Source organism: Pseudonaja textilis, chromosome 1 (assembly GCF_049901715.1).
Source record: "Pseudonaja textilis isolate UNSWEBS1 chromosome 1, rPseTex1.2, whole genome shotgun sequence".
NCBI classification, from domain to species: Eukaryota; Metazoa; Chordata; class Lepidosauria; order Squamata; family Elapidae; genus Pseudonaja; species Pseudonaja textilis.
This window is the reverse complement of record NC_141990.1, coordinates 32879376-32901106: the sequence shown is the minus strand read 5'-3', so window position 1 is coordinate 32901106 and position 21731 is coordinate 32879376. Positions and strand designations below refer to the sequence as shown.

Genomic DNA, 21731 nt, shown 5'->3' with positions numbered 1-21731 from the left:
TTAAATAAAATAACAATACTGGATAGATTTAACTAAGGAATGATGCCTTCAAAGATCTACTATTTACTAAGCCAACTATTTTGGAAGTGAGAAGCTACAGTTAAAATAAAACTGATTTGTTTGTATGAGAATCTTATAGTATAAACTGTATTCCACAAGAATGAGGACTATGTCACTTACAGGTAGTCCTCAACTTACAACAGTTCAAAGTTACAACAGCACTGAAAAAAATTGATTTATGACCGTTTTTCACACTTAGGACCTCCATGGTCAGCATCTCCATGGTCACAGGATCAAAATTCCGATGCTTAGCAACTGATTCATATTTATGATGGTTGCAGGGTCCTGGGGTCATGTGATCCACTTTTGCGACCTTCGGATAAGCAAAGTCAATGGGGAATTCAGATTCACAGCAACTGCATTAACAAATGTAATGATTCACTTAACAATGGTGGCAAGAAATGTCATAAAATGGGGCAAACTCATTTAACAAATCTTTCACTTAGCAACATAAATTTGGGGGTCAATTGTGGTCGTAACTCAAGGACCACCTATATTGATCATATTAAAGGAAATCTCTATTAATTCTATTGTTTGTAAAAAGTTCTAATAGTGCTAGAACCATTTGAACTTTTTAACCCCCACAATTGTCAAAATAGCTTTTAATTTGGAGTTTTAAAATCCTTCTTTATCAAAATCATTCATAATATACTGGTGAAAATGCATGCTAAATGTCTCCTCTATTTTGTCCAGCAATAGTGCTGTAAGACATGCTCACTACTTTTGAAGTGCCACATCCTCTTTTAAAAAATAGGATGTTGCTGTCATAATAGTACAAAAATCTATTCATTTATTCTTTATTTTTTAAAGGGGTCACAAAGATAAGCTCTTCGTAGTAAAGTGCAACCCTCATCATGCTGATAAACTGGTGACTGTTGGAATAAAGCACATCAAATTTTGGCAACAAACAGGTAGTAAAATTTATCTTATGTCTTCATTGATAAAAGTTGATTCAGATAATTTAGTTTCTCATTACAGACACAGCAAAATTTTCCTATGTCTATTCTGTTTGTTACCATTCTTGCTTGAGGACATACATACTTGATATAGAGCGAAATGTCTTGTTGATGTCTTGAGTTATGGTGAGGACTTAAATCTCCCAGGAGCAAAGAAAAAAGAAAAAAAAGGGAGAAATGGAAAAATTAGTGGAATATGAAGAAAAGTTTTAGTAGCCCTTGGTTCTATTCCTATTGTAGTACTGGATGCTGACAATCCAATAATAAAGTTAGATTAGGATTAGGGTTAGGATTAGGAAATCCATCCAGAATTGCTTTGAAATGAAATGGGTGCAAATACATTTGATGATGATGATGATGATGATGATGATGATATAATTTAAATTAATAGACAGATAGTTAGATAATTTCATCTAGTGGTCAAGGCACCAGGCTTGAAAGAGACCATGAGTTCAAGCCCAGTTATTTAGCTAAAAAGGACAACTAGGTGACTTTGGACATAAATCTCTGTCAGCCCAACCTACCTCACAAGGTTGTTGTGGGGAAAACAAAAGGCGATTTTTTTTTTTGAATATATTCATCGCCTTGAGTTACATGTAAAAATCATAAAATCAGGATACAAATGAACAAACAAAATAAAGTTAGGCTCTGCAGTTAGCACTAGGTGAAAGGACTCTAGACATCTACCTGTCCCATTTTAGATGGATTCTAAAATGCCTTGGAATCATGATATCAGATTTTGGCAGTCTGTGGTACAACTATTAGATTTTTTTTTCCTCCAAAAAATAAGAGCATTGTAACAAGATTTATTCTGAATTAATTTGTTTTGTCTTTGGAAAAACCCAGTTACCTCAAACCATAAATCATTCTTCATTTTGAAGATGCGGTCATATTATTGTCATACCCTTTGCAGCTCAGAAATAAAAAACATTGTAAAAAATAATAATGTCTCCCCCCTAGCAAAAAGTTACCCAATATGTAATGGATAGTATAATTATACTTGGCTGTTTCCTTCCTATTCTGCCTACCAACTTGTAACATTGTTTCTTTCAAGATACACAATTCAAGAAAAACTAGGATTTTCTTACTTTGTCTCCACCCCCAACGTACTTTTTCCCCACCCCTATTGGTTTTTTGTAATAGATAATTGAAATGTATGCAGTCATTTATAATAATTCTTATTGGTCTATCATTACTATTCAGGTGGTGGTTTTACCTCAAAACGTGGCATATTTGGAAATATTGGGAAGCAGGAAACCATGATGAGTATTTCCTATGGACGGATAGAAGATCTCGTTTTCTCTGGATCTGCAACTGGAGATATTTACATCTGGAAAGATGTTTTGTTGGTTAAAACAGTAAAAGCTCATGATGGACCTGTATTTGCTATGCATGCTTTAGATAAGGTAAAAATTATCTTGTCATGCAATTCTGTAAAGCAGCTGCATCTTTTCATGGGATTGTGCAGCTATTTCCAGTCACTGTGGAGTTAGCTTAAGAAACAAAATATTTGGTTTAAGGAATTGCAAAGAGGTATTCTGTATGCTCTAAAGCACCTTTTTACCTACAAAACTGAAATGCCACCAAGTTTAAGTATGCGTACATCGTTTGGATAAATGTTGGCTTAAATTCCCCAGAATAGTACTTGAACTAGATAAGTACTGTAAATTTCTCATTCCTGTTTCCAGTAAACAATTTGAGAATAGATGGGATTCTTAGTTTTTGCATTTTGAACTAAATAAATGCTCCTTTGAACGTGAAAATAGTAATCTCAATGTAGCCACTAGATACAGTGTATTTAGGATTTATTTTTGCAACCATTCTTTCAATATTTGATGTTCAGAATTGAGTACTATAGCCAAAAGAGCATCATTCATAGATAAGAGGAAAACATTAGCAAGCTAGTGGAGACAAGATTTGCAGAAGCATATGAGTGAATGTTTTCATTTTGCAATTTGGTGACATTAATTTTTATCACCTAACTTTATATTGTCTATGTATTAAGCAGATCTATAAATCTGTTTCTCTACAGGGCTTTGTGACAGGTGGGAAGGATGGTGTTGTGGCACTTTGGGATGATACATTTGAGAGGTGCTTGAAGACATATGCCATCAAAAGAGCAGCACTCTCTCCTGGGTCTAAAGGTATAACTAATCTAAGTTACAATATGCAGGAATAAAGACTGCTTATAATAAAACATATGAAGAGACATTGCAAAATCCTAGTAAATCTGTAGGCCACCAGTTGTGCATTGTTCTAAAAAGTGAATCTCAGAGATTATGGCAGATGGCTGATTTGCTTAAGTTTGGGAGTGATTACAAATAATTTATGCTACAGCCATTATGAATAATCACCTAATTATATGAAGACTGAAAGGTATGAAGTTCATGGAAATTGTGCTATAGCTTTTTGGCATAAGTAGTGTCATAAAAATAAAGAGCAAGAAGTAACAAAGAATCAAAGGCAGGAAGTGAGAGAAAAGAAATCTAATTAAATCTAATTTATAGCAACACTATTATACTTCTCTATACCTTTCTAATTCTTGTAAATTATATCTGCTTCCTCTATATACATATACTGCATTATTTTCTTTACACATTATGAGAACCTCATCAACTTCTTCCAGCAACTTTCTTGGCCTTCCTCTTCCTCTTGAATCATTCATTCTTCATATATTTGTTTTGCAATTTAGACCTCATTCATTCTCACTATAAAATAAAAAAACCTGAACATACTTCTTTTTACAATGGTCTTTCATTTTTTGTTCAATCAGTGTTTACTAAGAATTCATTTATTCTTGAAACAATCTATTCTTATTTGTCTGGAACAGTGTTTGGCAGAATTCTGATTGAAAGGATATAAGAGGTTATAAGGACCAAAATTTGAGGAGTGCAATAGAGTTTTAGCTAGTCTGATGACCAGATTTTTGATCCTCAACAGGCTGTTAAGATACATATGAATGTGAGAAAGAAAATTTACTATGTATCTATTGATTTATAGAATACAGGTAGTCCTCGACTTACAACAGTTCATTTAGTGACTGTTCAAATTTACAATGGCATTGAAAAATGTGAATTTTTCACAGTTACGACCTCTACAGCATTCTCATGAGCATATGGAAAAATTTCAGATGCTTGGCAACTGGTTCATATATGTGACCATTGTGGTTTCCCAGGATCATATGATCACCTTTTACCACCTTCTGACAAGCAAAGTCAATGGGAAAGCCAGATTCACTTATCAACTGGGTTATTAATGTATCAGCTGCAGTGATTCACTTAACAATGGTGGCAAGAAGAGTCGTAAAATAGGGCAAAAGAAATTTTGGGCTCGGTTATGGTCATACATAGAGGGATATCTGTGTACAAGATAGTGAGTTGATTTTGGTTTACATGTTAATTTTTTGACTAAGGCAGTAGACCATACCATTTTTTAAAATAATTTGATTAGTAATTAGCACACTTTTTGAAATATAAGATTCATTGTTTTGGGATATGAACATTCTATAATATAGTGGTAACTAGTATATTTGTCCTGTTTATAACAAAACAAATATATGAAAAATAAATAGAAAGAGAAGGACCAAAAACTCATGGAGTTGGATGGAGTTAATGAGATTCCCCACCCACCCTCCAAAAAAAAGAGTATTAAAAAGTTGAAGAAAAAAAAAACAGTTTTCAAACCATGTTGTAAACATTGTAGAAACAAGAATGATTTGCATGTTAGAAACATATGATGAAATACAGTGAATGATATTGGTATAAATTAGATTTAGCCATATTTCCTTTTCTCTTTTCTTTCTTATGCCTTTAATATTGTAGCTTACTATTTCTTACCTTTTTCCATCCTTTTCATATTGATGCTTATCATGACAGTCAATAGCATAATGAGTATTTATGTAAGTATGCAATATATTCAATTTATGTAAACTTTCATGGGGATAACTTGTAGTGAAAAATTGCAGCAATACAGTCAAAGAAATTCATGCTATCAGATGGAAATTCGTTGCTGCATAATATATTAAGGCCTTTGGTTTTAATGACAAGGAACCAAGATTCAGAAAGGCTTCTTGGCTAGCTAGAAAGATTGACATTCAAATATGAGTTTACACACCCTTTTTGAGTTTTGGTTTAAAACTGGTCATCATTAAAAGTTACAATGGCACTGAAAAAAGTGACTTATGACCATTTTTCACACTTGTGACCATTGCAGCATCCCCACTGTCATGAGAGGCCAGGCGAGAAGTACTCCTTGATGTGAGTGATGTCAAGTTGGCCACGCCCACCCAGTCACATGACCAGCAAGCCATGCCCACCAACTAAGCCACACCCACAGAACTGGCTGTTAAAAAAATTGAATCCCACCCTTGGTTTAACAAGAGATCATTTAAATCAAGATAAAATCTAGCAATTGAGAAGCTCTATTAAAATTAAGAAAATTAAATGAAAGTAGGTTTATTTATTTTTCTTTCTTTCAGGGTTGCTGCTGGAAGATAATCCATCAATCCGTGCCATCACTTTAGGACATGGACATATACTGGTGGGAACAAAAAATGGAGAGATTCTTGAGATTGATAAAACTGGTCCCATGACTCTACTTGTGCAGGTATAATTGCTTGTTTTGTGTACCAAAAGCTATGTCAAAGAGTATTACCAGCATTTCTACATTTGCTCTTAATTTAATCCATTTCTTATTTTATTTCACTGTAGCCCTATATACTTTTTTGCAATTTAATTAATTTAATAAACAAGCTATTCAGCATGTTCTTGGATTGGATGTTGTTTACATATACTGACAAATAGGTTTCCAAACTTGTAAGTTATGAAGTTCATCGAGTTTATGCTTCTTAAGGCATACACACTACAAGTTGCAACTAGTTTAATAAGTGTGCTTGTCTGGACTAATTAATTGCTGTGTTAAGAATGCAGAGGAAAATCAGAACCAGTGCTTAAATATAAAAAAATAGCTGTATGAATTATTATACCCTTAAAGAATGTACAAACACTGATATAAATATATATAGGAGCAGTGGATACCACATTGTAGATTTATGGATTTTTAAAAGTAACAGAATGCTGTTTAGAAATCAGTCTCAGCTTAGAATTAGAAACAGTTGCACAGTATCTGCTTCTTGAAGGCATATTCTCCCCATTTATAAACAGGGCCATATGGAAGGAGAAGTTTGGGGTCTAGCAGCACATCCCCTTTTGCCTATCTGTGCAACAGTGAGTGATGATAAAACTCTAAGGATCTGGGAGCTTTCCTCCCAACATCGTATGCTGGCAGTGCGAAAACTAAAAAAAGGTAACAATTAATTTTATGTATTTTAGTATCTTGTTTATGAGGGATTTTTTTATATCAGGTATACATAATCTTTGATCAGTTAAGCCAAACATAACTGTTTGTATGTTTAGTTGTCCACCAGAAATTTAGCTGAGCTCTTGATTTTATTGTGTAGATTTGTATTCTTGTACATGCCTGGAAAGTTAAATGTGGCTTAAGAGTTCAAATTTGTGCAAACGTCTGGAATTTGTATGAATCACAATAAGAAGGATTTCACTTGAAACCAGTAATAAACCCAATTGTTATTAAACATCTTGTCAACTCTTAAAATATTTCTATTTTTTTTAGAGTTGCCAACAGAAAGGAAGGGGGAAAAGGGGTTTGAAAGAGCAGTGCGGCAGCTTGGAAATCAAAAGTGCATTCCATAAATAGTTTTCAAAGATAGTAACTAGGTGACTGAAGTTTCTGCTGCGCACAATTCTATTGGAGAACATGATTGATGACTCTTGGCTATGGATGTGTCTCATTGGAGAATATGAATTATAATACACCCAGGGGGTGGGGTGGGGAAACCATTTCAAAATTTGAAGATGGACACATGTTCCTTTCATACATATGAATTGTTAATTACTCATTGAACACTGTATTCAAGTACAATTCCTATCCTACTCAGCATGAATGACCATTGCTTATGATTGTGAAGATAGGAATTGTAATATTTGCAATATTTAAAACCAACAGATTTAAGAAGTCTGAATTACATCATCAATTACTATTTTTCCTTATAAAATATCAGTCTTTATCCAAATTAAGGGAGACAGTCCAAATTAAGAGAAATAATTAGAAAACTAGAATATTACATTTTGAGCACTGTTTGATCTTCAGTATAGCTACTAGATACTACAGTGATACCTTGGTACTCAACTGCTTTGAAACTCATTGAATTTGGTTCTCAACACATTTTGACACAAAAATTTTCTTCCAGTACTCATGGTTTGTTTGGTACTCAATGCACAAGCTATTGGCTTATTGGGGGCCTTGTGACTCACTACATTATTCCTTATGGGAAAAATTTGTTTGGTGCACATCATTTTTTATACTCATTGTGCCTCCCAGAACCAATTAACACCAGGATTGAAAAGTTGATCTTTTATGGGTTTGCTTATAAGTAAGAAATGGGATATGGGATGAAGAAATATCTGTTTAACTTTACAGAGGGTGAAAAGTTACTACTTTTTTTATACTTGTAATGAACTTTGGAAATCATTTTTTTAACTTTTTTCTTTTTTCCTTTTCCCCCTGCATTTTTAAATCTTGTTTTATTTTTTCTCTTTCTCTAATTTAATTTGTATTAGTTTTTACCATTATAGTTAAAATTCTTAATAACAATTATATTTTTTTTAAATGTCCGCCTTCTCTTTATGTCTCTACCACCATCACCATTTGTGTTGGGTGGGATTGAGGAACTCTTTGTTGCCCCAAAATTTCATTCCTTGGTCTCTAAGATTTAGGCACAGACTTTCTCTGAACTTTTTTAGGTGGACGCTGCTGTGCCTTCTCCCCTGATGGGAAAGCCTTGGCAGTTGGATTGAATGATGGAAGCTTTCTGGTTGTGAATGCTGATACTTTGGAAGATATGCTTTCTTTCCATCACAGAAAAGAAATGATCTCTGACATCAAATTTTCTCGAGGTCAAAGTGAACTTTTTTATTATTATTTTAAAATCCTTTAAAATAAAAATGTTAAAGAGGCAAGGGATATTTATAAACATTAATATACCACATATACTATATATGTTTTTATGTCAGGTTAAATTTGCTTTTTAAAAGCTATGTCAATCTATGATAAGACATATTTCATGATACGGAGAAACTAAGCAAACTTAAACATCCATCTCTTAGTCCATTACCACAAGGGTAATCAACTCCTCTTCTATAGTCCCAAAGGATCCATAGATTATCATACTAAAATTTGGTAGCAGTGTAATGTAACATACTTTCACGGTGTGGCAAAATAGGTATGTTGGCAAAACAGGTATGTTAAACAGGTATGTTAAAATCCTGCACTCATTATGTACTTAAAACTGCTCTCCTTGACCCGAACATTTAAAAAGTATCAAGTATTCCCCTTGCATCGCCCATATGCCTAAAACACTTTTTTAAAAATAAAATGAGCTCTCAAGTGAGAAAAAGAAAGAACAAGACCTGCCGCAGCTTCCATTTCTTAAATTATTTTAGACAATTTATGGACCTCCAGATGTTGTTAAACATCATCTTTTGTCACCCCAGCAAAGCTAAGGCTGAAGGATGCTGGGAATTGTAATTCAGCACCATAAACCAAGCCCACTTTCTATACCCCAATAACATAACTCATTCTTCAAATGAGGTTCTTTCTACAACATCACCGATTTTTATCACAACATTTCTATTGTAACATCACCGTATATAAAAAAAGAAGTACTTCCTTTTTTCTGCACCAGCCCCTATCCATAAAGACCCTCCACCTGAGATCTGACAGGTCCCCACTCTTTTAACTTTCCAGAAGGCCTTAGAAAGCTGGCTCTCCCCCAGGTTTTAGGATAGGGTGTGGTTGCAATCCCAGTGATTGTGATCCTTTTTATGTATCAGGAGAGGTTGTTTTGGGGCAGTAGAAGTAGTTTCTTTTGGATGTTGGTTTTTATTACTTTGTAGGTTCTCATCAGCACTGCTGTGAACAGCCCAGAGTTATGGCACATGAGATGAACGCCCATATCAGCCTCATAAGTAAATAAATATTGGCAGACCGGAGTGAAACAGAGAGATATAATAAAACTTGAAGAGTAAAAAAATTCTCATTGGTTTCTTTACTATGTAGACTATAAGCTGTTATAATGTTATAATATAATATAATGTTATAAGGAAGGCACAATAGCAGCAATGAATCTTATAACTTAGTCTCTAGAGCAAAAGATGTGGGTGTCCCTGATTGTACCATTTCACTAAACTGATCTATTGGAGTCTCTCCATCTGCTTGCTGCTTTTTCCATAATAACTGATCTCAATTCCATAGACATGTTTTGATGTATTCCATGCAAATGTCTGGATTTATTTAAATATACTTTTCAGATTCAGGAAAATACCTGGCAGTGGCTTCCCATGATAACTTTGTAGATATTTACAATGTACTTACCAGCAAAAGAGTTGGAATCTGCAAAGGAGCATCTAGCTATGTCACACACATAGACTGGGATTCAAGAGGTAAAACACAACAAAACAAAATCTTTTATTTATCACAGGTCTCTTTGAAGAGCTTTTATAAGGCTTCGAAATATGGTAGAAGATTGTGAATTTTCCTTGTGATGGGAAACAGAAAAGAGTAGTTCTATGACAGTTTTAAAGTCTAAAACTGTAAAAATGTTCATCTATATTTCAGTTTATAGTAATCAGGATAGAGTTCTATGGATTGTCTATTCTAAACAACAGACTATAATTAGTAGAAAAATGGTTGAGCATTTATTAAAATAATATAAGATAAAGAGTGTATTCGTTATTTCCCAAAACTGTGAAATAGGCTTGGCTTTGCCAGTTAATATTGTATTAGTCAACTTTTTAATACCCTGTGTTTATCAGGCTTATAATTTCTTTTTTAATTGATTTTCCAACTGTATGGTACATGAACAATTATTTTATCCCTATTAATAAGGAAAATCTTGAAAATGCAAAACTGCTCTGAAAATATGGAGTGCTGATTCTTTAGGTCTCAACAGGACAGCAGTTATCACAGTCATTTGCTGAGATGGACGTCTATAGAAATTAAATAATAAATAAATAAGTAGGTAGGCAGGCAGGCATTATAAGCATATAACTTCTGCTATAAATTTTCAGTACTCCCTCTGCCTCCAGTTTTTATTTTAAAAAGTAGAATGAAGCAATAAGCATTGTCCATTGTTCTAAAAATATTACATTTGGTGTTACCATTTTCCTCTCTTGCTGACAGCCTTTATAAGCCTTCAGTAGATAGCTTGTAGACGGAAGTAAGAAAAGTTCACCTTCTGTGTCAGAAAATCTGTTAAGTCTAATTTCTGTAAACTCCTTCACGTTCAAGGGAAGCTACTACAAGTCAATTCTGGTGCCAGAGAACAAATCTTCTTTGAAGCTCCAAGAGGAAAGAGACACATAATAAGATCCACGGAGGTAAGGAAAAATGAAATAAAATTCTTTATATGTTATTTCACTACTTTCTGTTAGAAAGAGAGTGGTCTAATGTGCAGTGGGTTTTCTGCTTGATATATGTTCTAAAAGCTCTGTTTCATATGTACATGTATACTGTATAGGTTTTGTAGAGATGGGCTAAAGAACTATTCCTTTTTTAACCATAACACATTCATTTTATATCAACATGACTTTCTTCCTGCTAAGCATAATTGCAATGATTTATTTTATTTATTTATTTGATTTGTCAATCACTTACAAGATAATAGATATTAGTATAAACATGAGTAAAAATATACAGAAAATAGGTACGATTAAATGGGGAAATTAGGACAGGGACGGGAGGCACGATGGTGCACTTATGCATGCCCCTTATAGATTTCTTAGGAATGGGTGAGGTCAATAGAGTTTGAGGTTAAAGGAGTGGGGGTTTGAGGATGTAACTATAGAGTCAGGTAGTACATTCCAGGCATTGACAGTTTTGCTGAAGTCGTACTTTCTGCAATCAAGTTTGGAGAGGTTAACATTGGGTTTGTATCTGTTGTGTGCTCTTCTATTGTTGCGGTTGAAGCTGAAGTAGTTATTGACTGGTAGGACATTGTAGCAAATAATTTTGTGTACTACGCTTAAATCCAACTGTAGGCAGCGTAGTTCAAGATTGTCCAAGCCCCAAATTTTAAGTCTGGTGATATAGGGTATTCTGTTGCGAGCAGAGGAGTCTGGTACTCTTCTCGTGAAATACTTCTGGACTCGCTCAATTGTATTAATGTCTGATATACAGTGCAGATTCCAGACAGATGAGCTGTATTCGAGTATTGGTCTAGCAAAAGTTGTGTATGCCCCAGTTAGCAATTCAATATTTCCAGAGGAGAAGCTTCGTAAGATTAGATTTACAACTCTTAATGCCTTTTTGGCAATGCTGTTACAGTGAGCTCTGGGGCTTAGATCATTAGATATGAGTACTCCTAGGTCCTTGACAGAGTGAGGGTCATCAACAAGGTCATATCTGCCTAGTTTGTATTTGGTGTACTGATTTTTTTGAATGATAATCTGTAATTATCAATCAAGGCACAGATAGCATTTTGGAATGGTAAGTGCATTTGAATATTGAAAGCATGCTATAGGAATTCTCACTAAATAACTATCATAGATAAGAGTCAATTCACAAAAATGACATGTTGAGTGGGATCAATCCCAAAACACTTATTACTACAAAGAGAACTGGTAAGACTATCCCCCACCCCCATGATCTAGACACTCCTCCAGTTTAAATATTGGGTAACATTCATCATTTCTATTTTGTAAAATGCATGTGAAATCCAAAAGCATTATTATAGAAAGAAATTTAAAAAATCATACTGAAGTTCAACACTTGGTTTTACTATACTAATTATTATTTTTTAACTTGGGTAATAAAGAGAACCAGGCAAGTACGAAGGGATATTTGTAGGCACCCTTTTGCTACCCATTTTTCCTCTTGTCTAACTTGTGAAAAAAATATATAAATATTTCCTTAGTTCATGGAGATATGAATTTGATGTACTATCGAAATATGTGAGCAATCATATTATGAAGCAGGGAATCTAAAAAATCATATTGGACCATTCTCCGTTAACTGGAGATCAGTTGCTTATGCAGTTGACAAGACATTGAAAAAAAAGTTCCATAAAAATGTGCTTACAGTTTATAATATTGGATTTTAAAAAATGTTTACTTCCAGATTGAAAAGATTGAATGGGATACCTGGACATGTGTTCTTGGACCTACTTGTGAAGGAATTTGGCCAATGCATAGTGACGTCACCGTTATCAATGCAGCTTCCCTTACTAAAGATAGCACTCTCTTAGCTACAGGGGATGACTTTGGGTTCGTAAAACTCTTCAGATACCCAGTAAAGGTAATTGAAATATTTTTCAATAGTGCCAAAGGAAGAATTATGTATAGCAAGGAAAAATAGAAAATAGGAATTTTATACATTTGGAGATTGGTCAATTAAGCTTGATGGCTTTTATCTAAAGTATCTGTAGGGGAGAGCTACCAGTGCACATGTACACCAAGACAAAATTTAAGAAAAGGCAATTTAATGGCCAGAAACATTCTGGTAATATGTTTTCAGTAAGAACTGAGAACCTGGGTGAAGGGTTTGTTTCTTCATTTAGTAGTCAAAAATGTGTGAAAGGATTTCCTTGAGTATCAAAAAAATCTGTCTGGGATATATTTATTTATTTGGTTTGATGCTGCCCAACTTCAACTGATGTGGGTGGATGATAAAAAGAAGGCAAATAATTGATTTGGATTTTTGCAGGAATTCCTATAACATTATATATATTAATCAGTTTACAACCATTTGTTTAATGATGATTCAAATTACTGACAGCTTTAGAAAGGGTGCTTAATTGCCTTTAAAGCGTGTTTGACAGTCACAAAATTTCACACCACCACCATCCTGTGGACATGTGGTTACAATCTGGAGGCTTGGCAACCTGCTCACACAAGTGCATCATGATCATGTGATCACATTTGCAATATTCTCTGCCACCTTTCTCAGAAAGAAAGTTATTAAGGAAGCCAGCAGGGTCAGCTGCAGGCTGCTGCTACCTGTTGAGAAGACTCCTCTTGAAGGATTTCAGCTTCATACCTACTTAGATTTTGGCAGCCTCTGAAATTTCTTAGAAACAGAATGCCTGGTCCATATCAGGAAAAAGCTATATGATTTGCCTGTGTTACAGGGTCAGCATGCCAAGTTTAAGAAGTATGTGGGTCATAGTTCCCATGTCACCAATGTCCAGTGGTTACATAATGATTCTGTGCTGTTGACAGTGGGTGGTGCTGACACTGCCCTGATGATCTGGACTCGAGAATTTGTTGGAACCCAGGAAAGCAAGCTAGTTGACAGTGAGGAATCAGATACTGATGCAGAAGAAGATGGAGGTAAAGATCCTTGCTTTTGTCTATAAAAATCATTCTACATAGGAGGCCTGCTGAATAACTAGGGCATTTTTGTACCTTAGGCAAAATTACATTAATACTATTTGAACTGATTCATACAATATATGAAAGAATCCTGTTATGCTTTTATCATATACAGTATGAGGAATATAACAACATTATACTCATCTGCAAACATTTAATAGTAATTGATTAGTAGTAGATATAGCCCTATTTACAAATGGCTGCTACAAACATCATGTGCATGGCAGTCTAAAACATAATTTTACTTGTAAGTAGATTAGCATGCTTTTCTACTATTTTAGGGAAAGCTTTGTGCAGCTCAAAGGTATTGTGTTACAGGCCAATGTTTTCAAATATGCTAGCTTCATATTGAATTTTTTTTATGAAATACATGTTCTTATATGAGTGAGATCAAGAGAGCTGGCAAGTACAAAAAAACATAACTGAGGTTCTAGTGATATCAGCAGTCGAAATATTGCCTATCTCAGCACCACAGAGTTGGCAAAGGGAAATATAGAAGAAGATCATATTATAAAGAGCATATCATTTTCCACCAAATTTCTCCATATTTGGGGATATCCCAGGTTATTTCAAAACATTTAAATATTTTTTCAATTGCCTCACATAAGTAATGAATTTTCTGTTTTCTTTAAAAACATTTACATATTACTTGATGCTAGAAATGTAAAGTAAAAGAATCTTAAAAGCAAATAAGATAATGGAAACAAATTAATTGCAAATTAAGGGGAAAAGATATATATGCAGAACTAACTTTTATATAGATAATATACACAAAATAAATCTATAAAGCAAATTGTTTAAGAAATATTTGTTTTTCCTGCAAATGTAATATTTTAAAACTGTAAAAACACTGGCTCTGGACACCACAGTCTATATTTAAGTGATTCACATATAATTTCCACACTGAAAAATGGGAAGTTCTTAAACAAGCATTATGATCTATTTCACATGTATCCAAGGTTATGACAGTGATGTTGCACGAGAAAAAGCAATTGATTACACTACAAAGATCTATGCAGTGAGCATCCGAGAGATGGAAGGCACAAAGCCACACCAACAATTAAAGGAAGTTTCAGTAGAAGAAAGGTATGTTATGGGGAATGCTTTCTTGGGTACAACGAGTCAAGAAATGCGTTTGGGAAAAAGACACACACTTCAAGAAATACATTTGAGTCAGTGTTGAGCAAATGCCTGGACTAGTCCCATAATCTTCTTGGCAAGATTTCACAAGTGGTTTGCAATTGCCTGCTTCCTAGAACTGAGTGTGAGTGTGAGTGACCCAAAGTCATTCAGCATGCCTGAGGCAGATCTAGAATTCACAATCTTTCAGTTTATGTCTTGGTACCTTAACCAATATACCACTGAATAGTCATCAGAAAATCTGTACTAATGCTTCCACAATACTCTGAATCATAGTTCATTTCCTTTTCCCAAGTATTTCAGGATAATATATTCAGAGCGCTAAATTGCAACCTCCAGTTTTCAAAATATCTTATGCATACATTTTATAATTAATTGACCCTGAAATAGGTTGCTGATCTATTTGCTTGAAATCAATACAATAGTCAGTTGTCTTTTAGAGTAATTTATCTAACTTTAAATCTATAGTCTTACTTTATTTCAATATTGTTAGGCAATATTATTAATATTTAAGTGAAAGAAAATAGTTTCTGCTGACAACCTTAGGAGTACTAATATGACAAATGTTAATTTTAAAAAATTCGTCAGCATGAGGGTTGGCATTTCTAATGTTAAGTTTATTCTTATTTTTAACTTTTAATGCTATATTGTAGATCTTTTCCTCGGCATGAGGGTTACAGTTAACACTTTATAGGATTGTCAGAATTTATTCTGATTTACTCTTTTAACAATTCAAGGGCCTCAAAATTCTAGCATTGTAGCAACCTGTTTGCTTGTGCTTTCTGCTCCACCTGGAATCCTCCTTGTTTTAGTAAGACAGATACAGGGAAGGCAGAGGTAAAAATTTGGCCACAGACATGTCCCTGAATTTAAACCAATCACTCCTCCTCAAAAAGCAAATCTTCATTATTCTTAAAAATATATGTTTCAAGGGTAACAAAGATTGTTTCAAACAATGTTTGAAATGAATATTATAAATGTTAACATTTCATAAAAAATCAGTGAGAAGGAAATCTGTATGTTCTGAGAATTTAGGGAAAGGGGGGTAAGGCTACAAGAGTTGACAATGAAATTAGAGAGATGTAATTTGATTATGAAATGGCTGTCCTTTCAACTGTATGTGAAGACTGCATCTATGCCTGATCACCTGCAAAACAAAACAAAACAATAATGAAGGATACCACACAAATTTAGCTTGAATTATTAGGTTAAATGTTCCTGTAAATGTATTTTGTATGTTCTAATTGAAATGATAGAAAAGGCAATAATGAGTAAACTTTGGGAAGTACAGCAGTGCATTAGCCAGGCATAATAGAAAGATCGGGGTTTTTTTCAATTTATCACAGGAAATGTATAATGTGTGATTAATGTGTGGGAAAAGTTTATTTTATGTTTGTTTTTTGCTTTAGAGCATATACATGATAAAGGAAATATTGGACTATAGAACATTTTACATGTATGTGGAGTTTATTGTTGCTGAATGAAATAAATACATGATTGAAGTGAGACTAATTGTTTCACAGATGATTGAACATTGAGTAAGAGCTAGGACAAAGATATAAAGGCAATACTTGTTTAGCAACTACCTGGTTTAGAGATTGCTTGCAGTTACAATATTAAAATAATAACTTTACAACCAATCCTTGCATTTGCAACCTTCATAGATCTTTAAAGCAAATGAAAGCTGAAGTAAGATTGTAAGCAGAGCAGTTTCATTGAGCAATCTCTTTACTTACTAAGTTGCCAGTCCAAAATGTGGTTGCTAAATGAGAATTACCTCTATGTGTCTCCTTACTTATTTAATATATTAATAGATAAATGTACAAGGAATACTTGTGATAATGTTACACGTATATTGTTTGGAATTATTAAAATGCATGTCCTTTGCTGTGCAGACAATGCCATTTATTGGTTGAGATCCTGATTTATTTTCAGTGAATGTCAGATTGTATTATGCAATGAGGAGTACAGATCAGAAAACTCTTGCATCAAAAATCAAGGTAGTTGTGCTTGACAGTGAAAATGCAATGGACAATTGCAAGTCATGCATAAATGGTGAAAAAAACAGAGCAAATATGTGAATTTACATACTTTGGTAGATAATTTCTTAAACATGGGGAAATGAATGGAAAATTTAAGATCTGCAAATGCTGCCAGAAAGATAGGATGTGATCTGTTACAAAGAAGGGGTGTTTGTTGAAAAAACTGAAAATGGTTATGCGTGGGAAAGTGCCTACTTTGTTAAATGGAAATTTAGTGAAAATTGCATCTCTTAGGAGAAACATAAAACACTAGGATAGTTTAAGAGGGGATTGACTTATTCTCCAAAACACCAGTGGACAAGGCAAAAAGTAATCGGTGGAAGCTTGTCAAAGAGAGATCCAACCTAGAAAGAGAAACATTTGACAGAACAATTAATATATGGAATAGCTTGATACTCAGAGTTGTAGGTCCTCCATTACTGGAGGTTTTCAAAAAAAGACTGGAGGACCATTTGATCAAAATGGTATAAGGTCTCCTTCCTTGAGCAGGGGGTTGGATCTTTGAGGTCTCTTCCAGCCCTATGATTCCATGTTCTAAGTAAGGAGTGATATGGTGAAACAGTGAAGAATGGGAGTAGAATGATAGTGGCTTGAATACAAAAGTGAGTGACTGGTCAAAATAAGTATATTGGCTTGTGGTTTGTGAGGGAGAATAAATAGAGTTCAAATTACAAAAGAAACATGTGGAGGAAGAGTAAATGGATTGGGAGGAAAAGGAAGAGAGAAAATCATAGTGGGGTGGAGTTGAAGAAATCCTCAACAAAAGATAGGTGAGTGTTTTAAAGAACAAAAGGAAAAAGTATGAAGTATAAACAACACATGGACATTTATTTATTACTAGATCTTTATCCCACTTTAGTCAACTCAAGGCACCATACTCCCATCTCCCATTTTTCCCACAACAACAATCTTGTTAAGTGGGTTGGGCTGAAAAAGATATTGGCTTTTAGGCTTAAGGAAAACCTAGAACTCACAGTTGCCTGATTTCTGTCCACCAACACAGCCACTACAACTGGCTTTCTTCTACTAAACATGGTAGAAGCAAGGATATTTTGTAAGTGTCAACAGTTATAGAGAATCATGATTAATTTTAAAATAAATTTAGTTATATTTTCTTTTCTTATTTCATGTTTTTATTTTTTTGTGTACTGTTGCATACTTTTTATGGCATCTGCATAATATGGCTAAAGGCAATCAGACAATAGACGTGTTTTCCTTCTGATTAATGTTTAGTGATTGGCTATTCTCACTGTGGCAAACAGTTACCAAGAGTGTTCATTTCATGCTCTCATAACTCCAAATCTACATTCCAGCCTAAAATAATGGTGACCCGGTGCTACCAATGCATTCAAGTACAGCAATTTATTCTTCAGTTTCTTTTGATTCTTTGTTACCTGATAAACATCATTTCACAATAATTGTTGGTCAAGGTAGACAAGGCAAGGTAAAGAAAGCAAGCCTGGTATATGCAAACAGAGACTAACTCATGTATGCTTGCTCAAGAAACAATGGTTAAAATAAACCATGGGTAAATATTTAATTAAATTGAATTTATTCAATTTGATATGATTGCTGTTGGAAAATTTCTTCACTATTGTTTGTTTTTTGCTCAGGTCATAAACACCAAAGTCTTTGTCCAGAGTTCAAAATTTTATTAGCATCCAAGGCAAAAGTGTTAAATGCAGTCAGCCCCTTGCAAGGGTACAAAGTCATTTTATAGTCAAATGTAAAAGCTAATTTGTGGATATTTAGTTCCAGAATTATGTTATAGCTTTCTGTATTCTGGATACTTCATAGACCTTTGTCTTCTCCAGGATTGTTTATGCAAAATAGTCATTCATCCCAGTGTCAAGTAAAAAGACATTTTTATGAATTGAGTTTTTATTGAAAATGTATTTGAATTGCTTAATTTTGAATTTTGATGTAATGTTTCGTGCTCTCTAAGTTATAGGAGATGTATGCACAAACATGCACCATTTACACTTAGCATGGAACAACACATTTCTGAGACTTTATTACAGACTGTACATGCTGATTTAAACATATTTTCATGATGCATTGTTGTGTGTCCCAACTGAGATTACAGATTAATTCCACACAATACACTGTTGCTTATAGCATAAATGTATTTCACCTTTACCTCCTCTAGAAGTAAAGTCCAATTATAAATTGGAAATATTGAAGTAAAAAAGGAGATATCAAGTATACGAAACAATCTGAATGCTAGCTGAATTATGAAAATGTTTTTTCAAATGATACATCAAGCAAGTGATATATCCTAAGATGATTGTAAGGGGGGCAAAATTTCAATAATGATTCGGCAGAAATCTGTATTCAAAAATTTCTCATTCAGATACAGCACTATGACTTGTACTCCAGCTTTCTCCAGTCTGGTTCCCACATCTTGATTTCTTTGTTACTGTATCCAAATATATTTCATACTTTCTTCTGTTAAGGATGTCCTCCTACAGTAACACTTCCTTACATCCCTTATCACATATGACACATGTATTGTCAGGCTGCATCTAAACACATATTGAAAGTCCTGTAAGCTATTAAATAATGTACATTTATTTAAGATAATTAACAGCTGTCTTTCTCTCCTTTCCCCATCTTTGTTGTTTTTCTTCTCTCCCTCTTTCTTTGGCCCATATCTCCATTCTCTATACTTTCTCTTTCTCCTTCCTTTTTTTCTTGTTCTTATTGGTTCTCTGCCTGTTGCTTTTCTATGTAATTTAGGAACAGGGTACTTATCAAAGGAGCCACAGGAACAATCTTGTGGTATGGGAGTCCTAAGAAAAGTGTTCCTACATTGTGGGGTAATTTGATCAGTTGTGGGACTGTCACAGAGAATTCAGGACAATTGTAAGCCATATAATCTTATATTTGGCAAATTTGAATGAATTGGGTCTTGGATGAGAAGCAGTGTTTCGCACTGAACTTCAGTTCCTTTAACCCAAGCACGCTGGAATGGCGATAATGCTTCTGGTGTCTATAGCTGTTTCATATTATTAAAATGAGAACACTGCAGATGCCTGCATTTTTTCTTTTACTAATACTTGAATTATATGCTCTGCTTGTAGCATCTGTTTGTTTCATCTGCATGACTGCATGAATTATTGTATCATAGTTAATATAATAAGGACCTTTAAACAAAATGTTAAACATATAAGCAAAATACAAGTGTTTTTCTTCCTTCTCCCTAAAAGCATGACTGCAGTGAATTTGTATTTTTTGGCAAGTGTGCCATAAATCTGTACCTCTCAAAATATATGCAACCCTACCTTTAGTGCTGCGGCAACATGATTTTGCCTCTAACCAATTGTGCTAGGAAGCCAAGCATTTTGAGAAGCATGCAACTGCATTAGTATATACCATTGCCAGCTCCTAAGTCTTCCTGTTTCATTTCAGGAACGGCCTAGATTCTCTGTATTTGGTTCACTTGTAAAATGCACAGTAATTACATTATCATCAGAAATGATACAACGCCTTGTATTATTATTGTTAGATGGGTCCGTGAAAGCAAGAGGCAGGACACAGCAGAAGCAAGTAAGGTTGTTTTATTGGAGAATTGTAACAACAAACTGTGTGGCCGCAGCAGGTGCCAGCTTTTATAGCCGATGCCGTCCAAACCTTCAGCCACTGATGGGGATTTGTTTTTCCCGCCAGTGGCCAGGCCAGTGAATGGAGTCTGTGACTCCACTCTCTGGCCATATTAGGTAATATGTAACACCCCCATCCCTCCTAGTCAATGTTCGTCCAATCAGGTTTTGCCTACCGTACATAATCACATAGATAAGCGGGGCTGTGATGGATGTGCCCAGACCTACGCACCTCACTTGTTCCTGGGGCAGCAGCCCGAACGGACAGGTCCATCACTGCTCCAGTCCCTGCCTATGGAACAGTCTCGAATCCCGTGGGGGGCGTGGCAGGGACCGTAGAGCTCGAGGCCTCAGAAGGACTTTCTCTTCGCAAGCTAAGTGTTCCCACATGTCATCCGGGTTTGAGGCTAGGTGGTCCACTTTGCTTCTGAGTTCAGGGTGTAGAGTTTGCATCGAGGGCTGTTCTGTGAGAGCTTGTTGGGTGCCTGGCTGGTTGTCTGTGTTCGGGACCCAGCTCCTGATCTGATCGATGTGCCTTTCCCATAGTCTCCCCTCCTTGGTTTCCACCCTGTATGATCAGGGCCTTGTGATCCCGGTTATCTTGGCTGGCACCCATGTGGGTCCCCCGGTATAGTTGTGGGCATAGACCGGATTCCCTATGGTGAATTGTCTGCATCTCCCAGTAGAATTAGGGGGTGTCTCTGTGCTGTAGTTGGGGTGGACTCAGTCAAGTGTGGATCATAGTCTTCGACTCATCAGCAGTTCAGCGGGGCTGCGGTGTGTCATTGCATGGGGGCTGATGTGTTGGGCCAACAGCAGTTTGTTAATCCTCTCCTACCAATTCCCCCCAGCCCATTCTCTTGAGTGTCTCTTTGGTCGTTCGGACCATTCTCTCCACTTGCCCATTCATCGCCGGATGAGCGGGCGCTGACAGTGCATGTTGGATCCCCAATCCAGCCAGGAATGCTTCGAACGGCTGCGATGTGAACTGTGTTCTGTTGTTGAAGACAAGAACATCCGCAGCCCATGAGTGGAGAAGAGTCATCAGAGGGTCCTTATGGTTGCCTCCGATGTGGTGGATTTCATTAATATCACTTCCAACCACTTAGAGTAAAAACAAAACAAAAAGAAAGAAAAATAGGGGAAAACAAAACAAAAAGTTTCCTGTTGCCTCCCAGTGAATTTTTCTGTTTATCTTTGCTGAAGAAGGGGCCAGAGATCCCCCCCTTCAACATTCTTGCATCTTTACTATCTCAAAAACTCAATCTACAAAACAAGAAAGAGAGTGTAAACCCTTGCTCATTGATTGTTTTCAAACAGCCCAGGAAAAAAGACCTCTTGTCAGTTTATCAAGGGTTATAAACCTATTCTCAGATTTCAGCAACAGCTAAGCAAAAGCAAAGCAATAACCCTTTAGTTACCAACTCTCAATACTACTTCATACTACTTCATTACTTTCATTATCTCAAAAAATCAATTTCTTTA

The 21731-nt window shown here is 35.2% G+C and overlaps 1 protein-coding gene across 3 annotated transcripts in view; it reads left to right on the top strand.

Moving 5' to 3' along the window:
* EML6 (EMAP like 6) overlaps positions 1 to 21731 on the top strand; it is a 132702-nt gene that overhangs the window by 76410 nt on the left and 34561 nt on the right. For all 3 annotated transcript variants that reach the window (XM_087930577.1, XM_026696033.2, XM_087930566.1), the window contains 11 exons: positions 871 to 971; positions 2220 to 2422; positions 3049 to 3160; positions 5494 to 5621; positions 6179 to 6320; positions 7838 to 7990; positions 9404 to 9535; positions 10383 to 10471; positions 12210 to 12386; positions 13219 to 13420; positions 14422 to 14548. In XM_087930577.1, the coding sequence (XP_087786703.1) occupies positions 871 to 971; positions 2220 to 2422; positions 3049 to 3160; positions 5494 to 5621; positions 6179 to 6320; positions 7838 to 7990; positions 9404 to 9535; positions 10383 to 10471; positions 12210 to 12386; positions 13219 to 13420; positions 14422 to 14548 (1566 nt within the window). The remainder of the gene's footprint in view (positions 1 to 870; positions 972 to 2219; positions 2423 to 3048; positions 3161 to 5493; positions 5622 to 6178; positions 6321 to 7837; positions 7991 to 9403; positions 9536 to 10382; positions 10472 to 12209; positions 12387 to 13218; positions 13421 to 14421; positions 14549 to 21731) is intronic.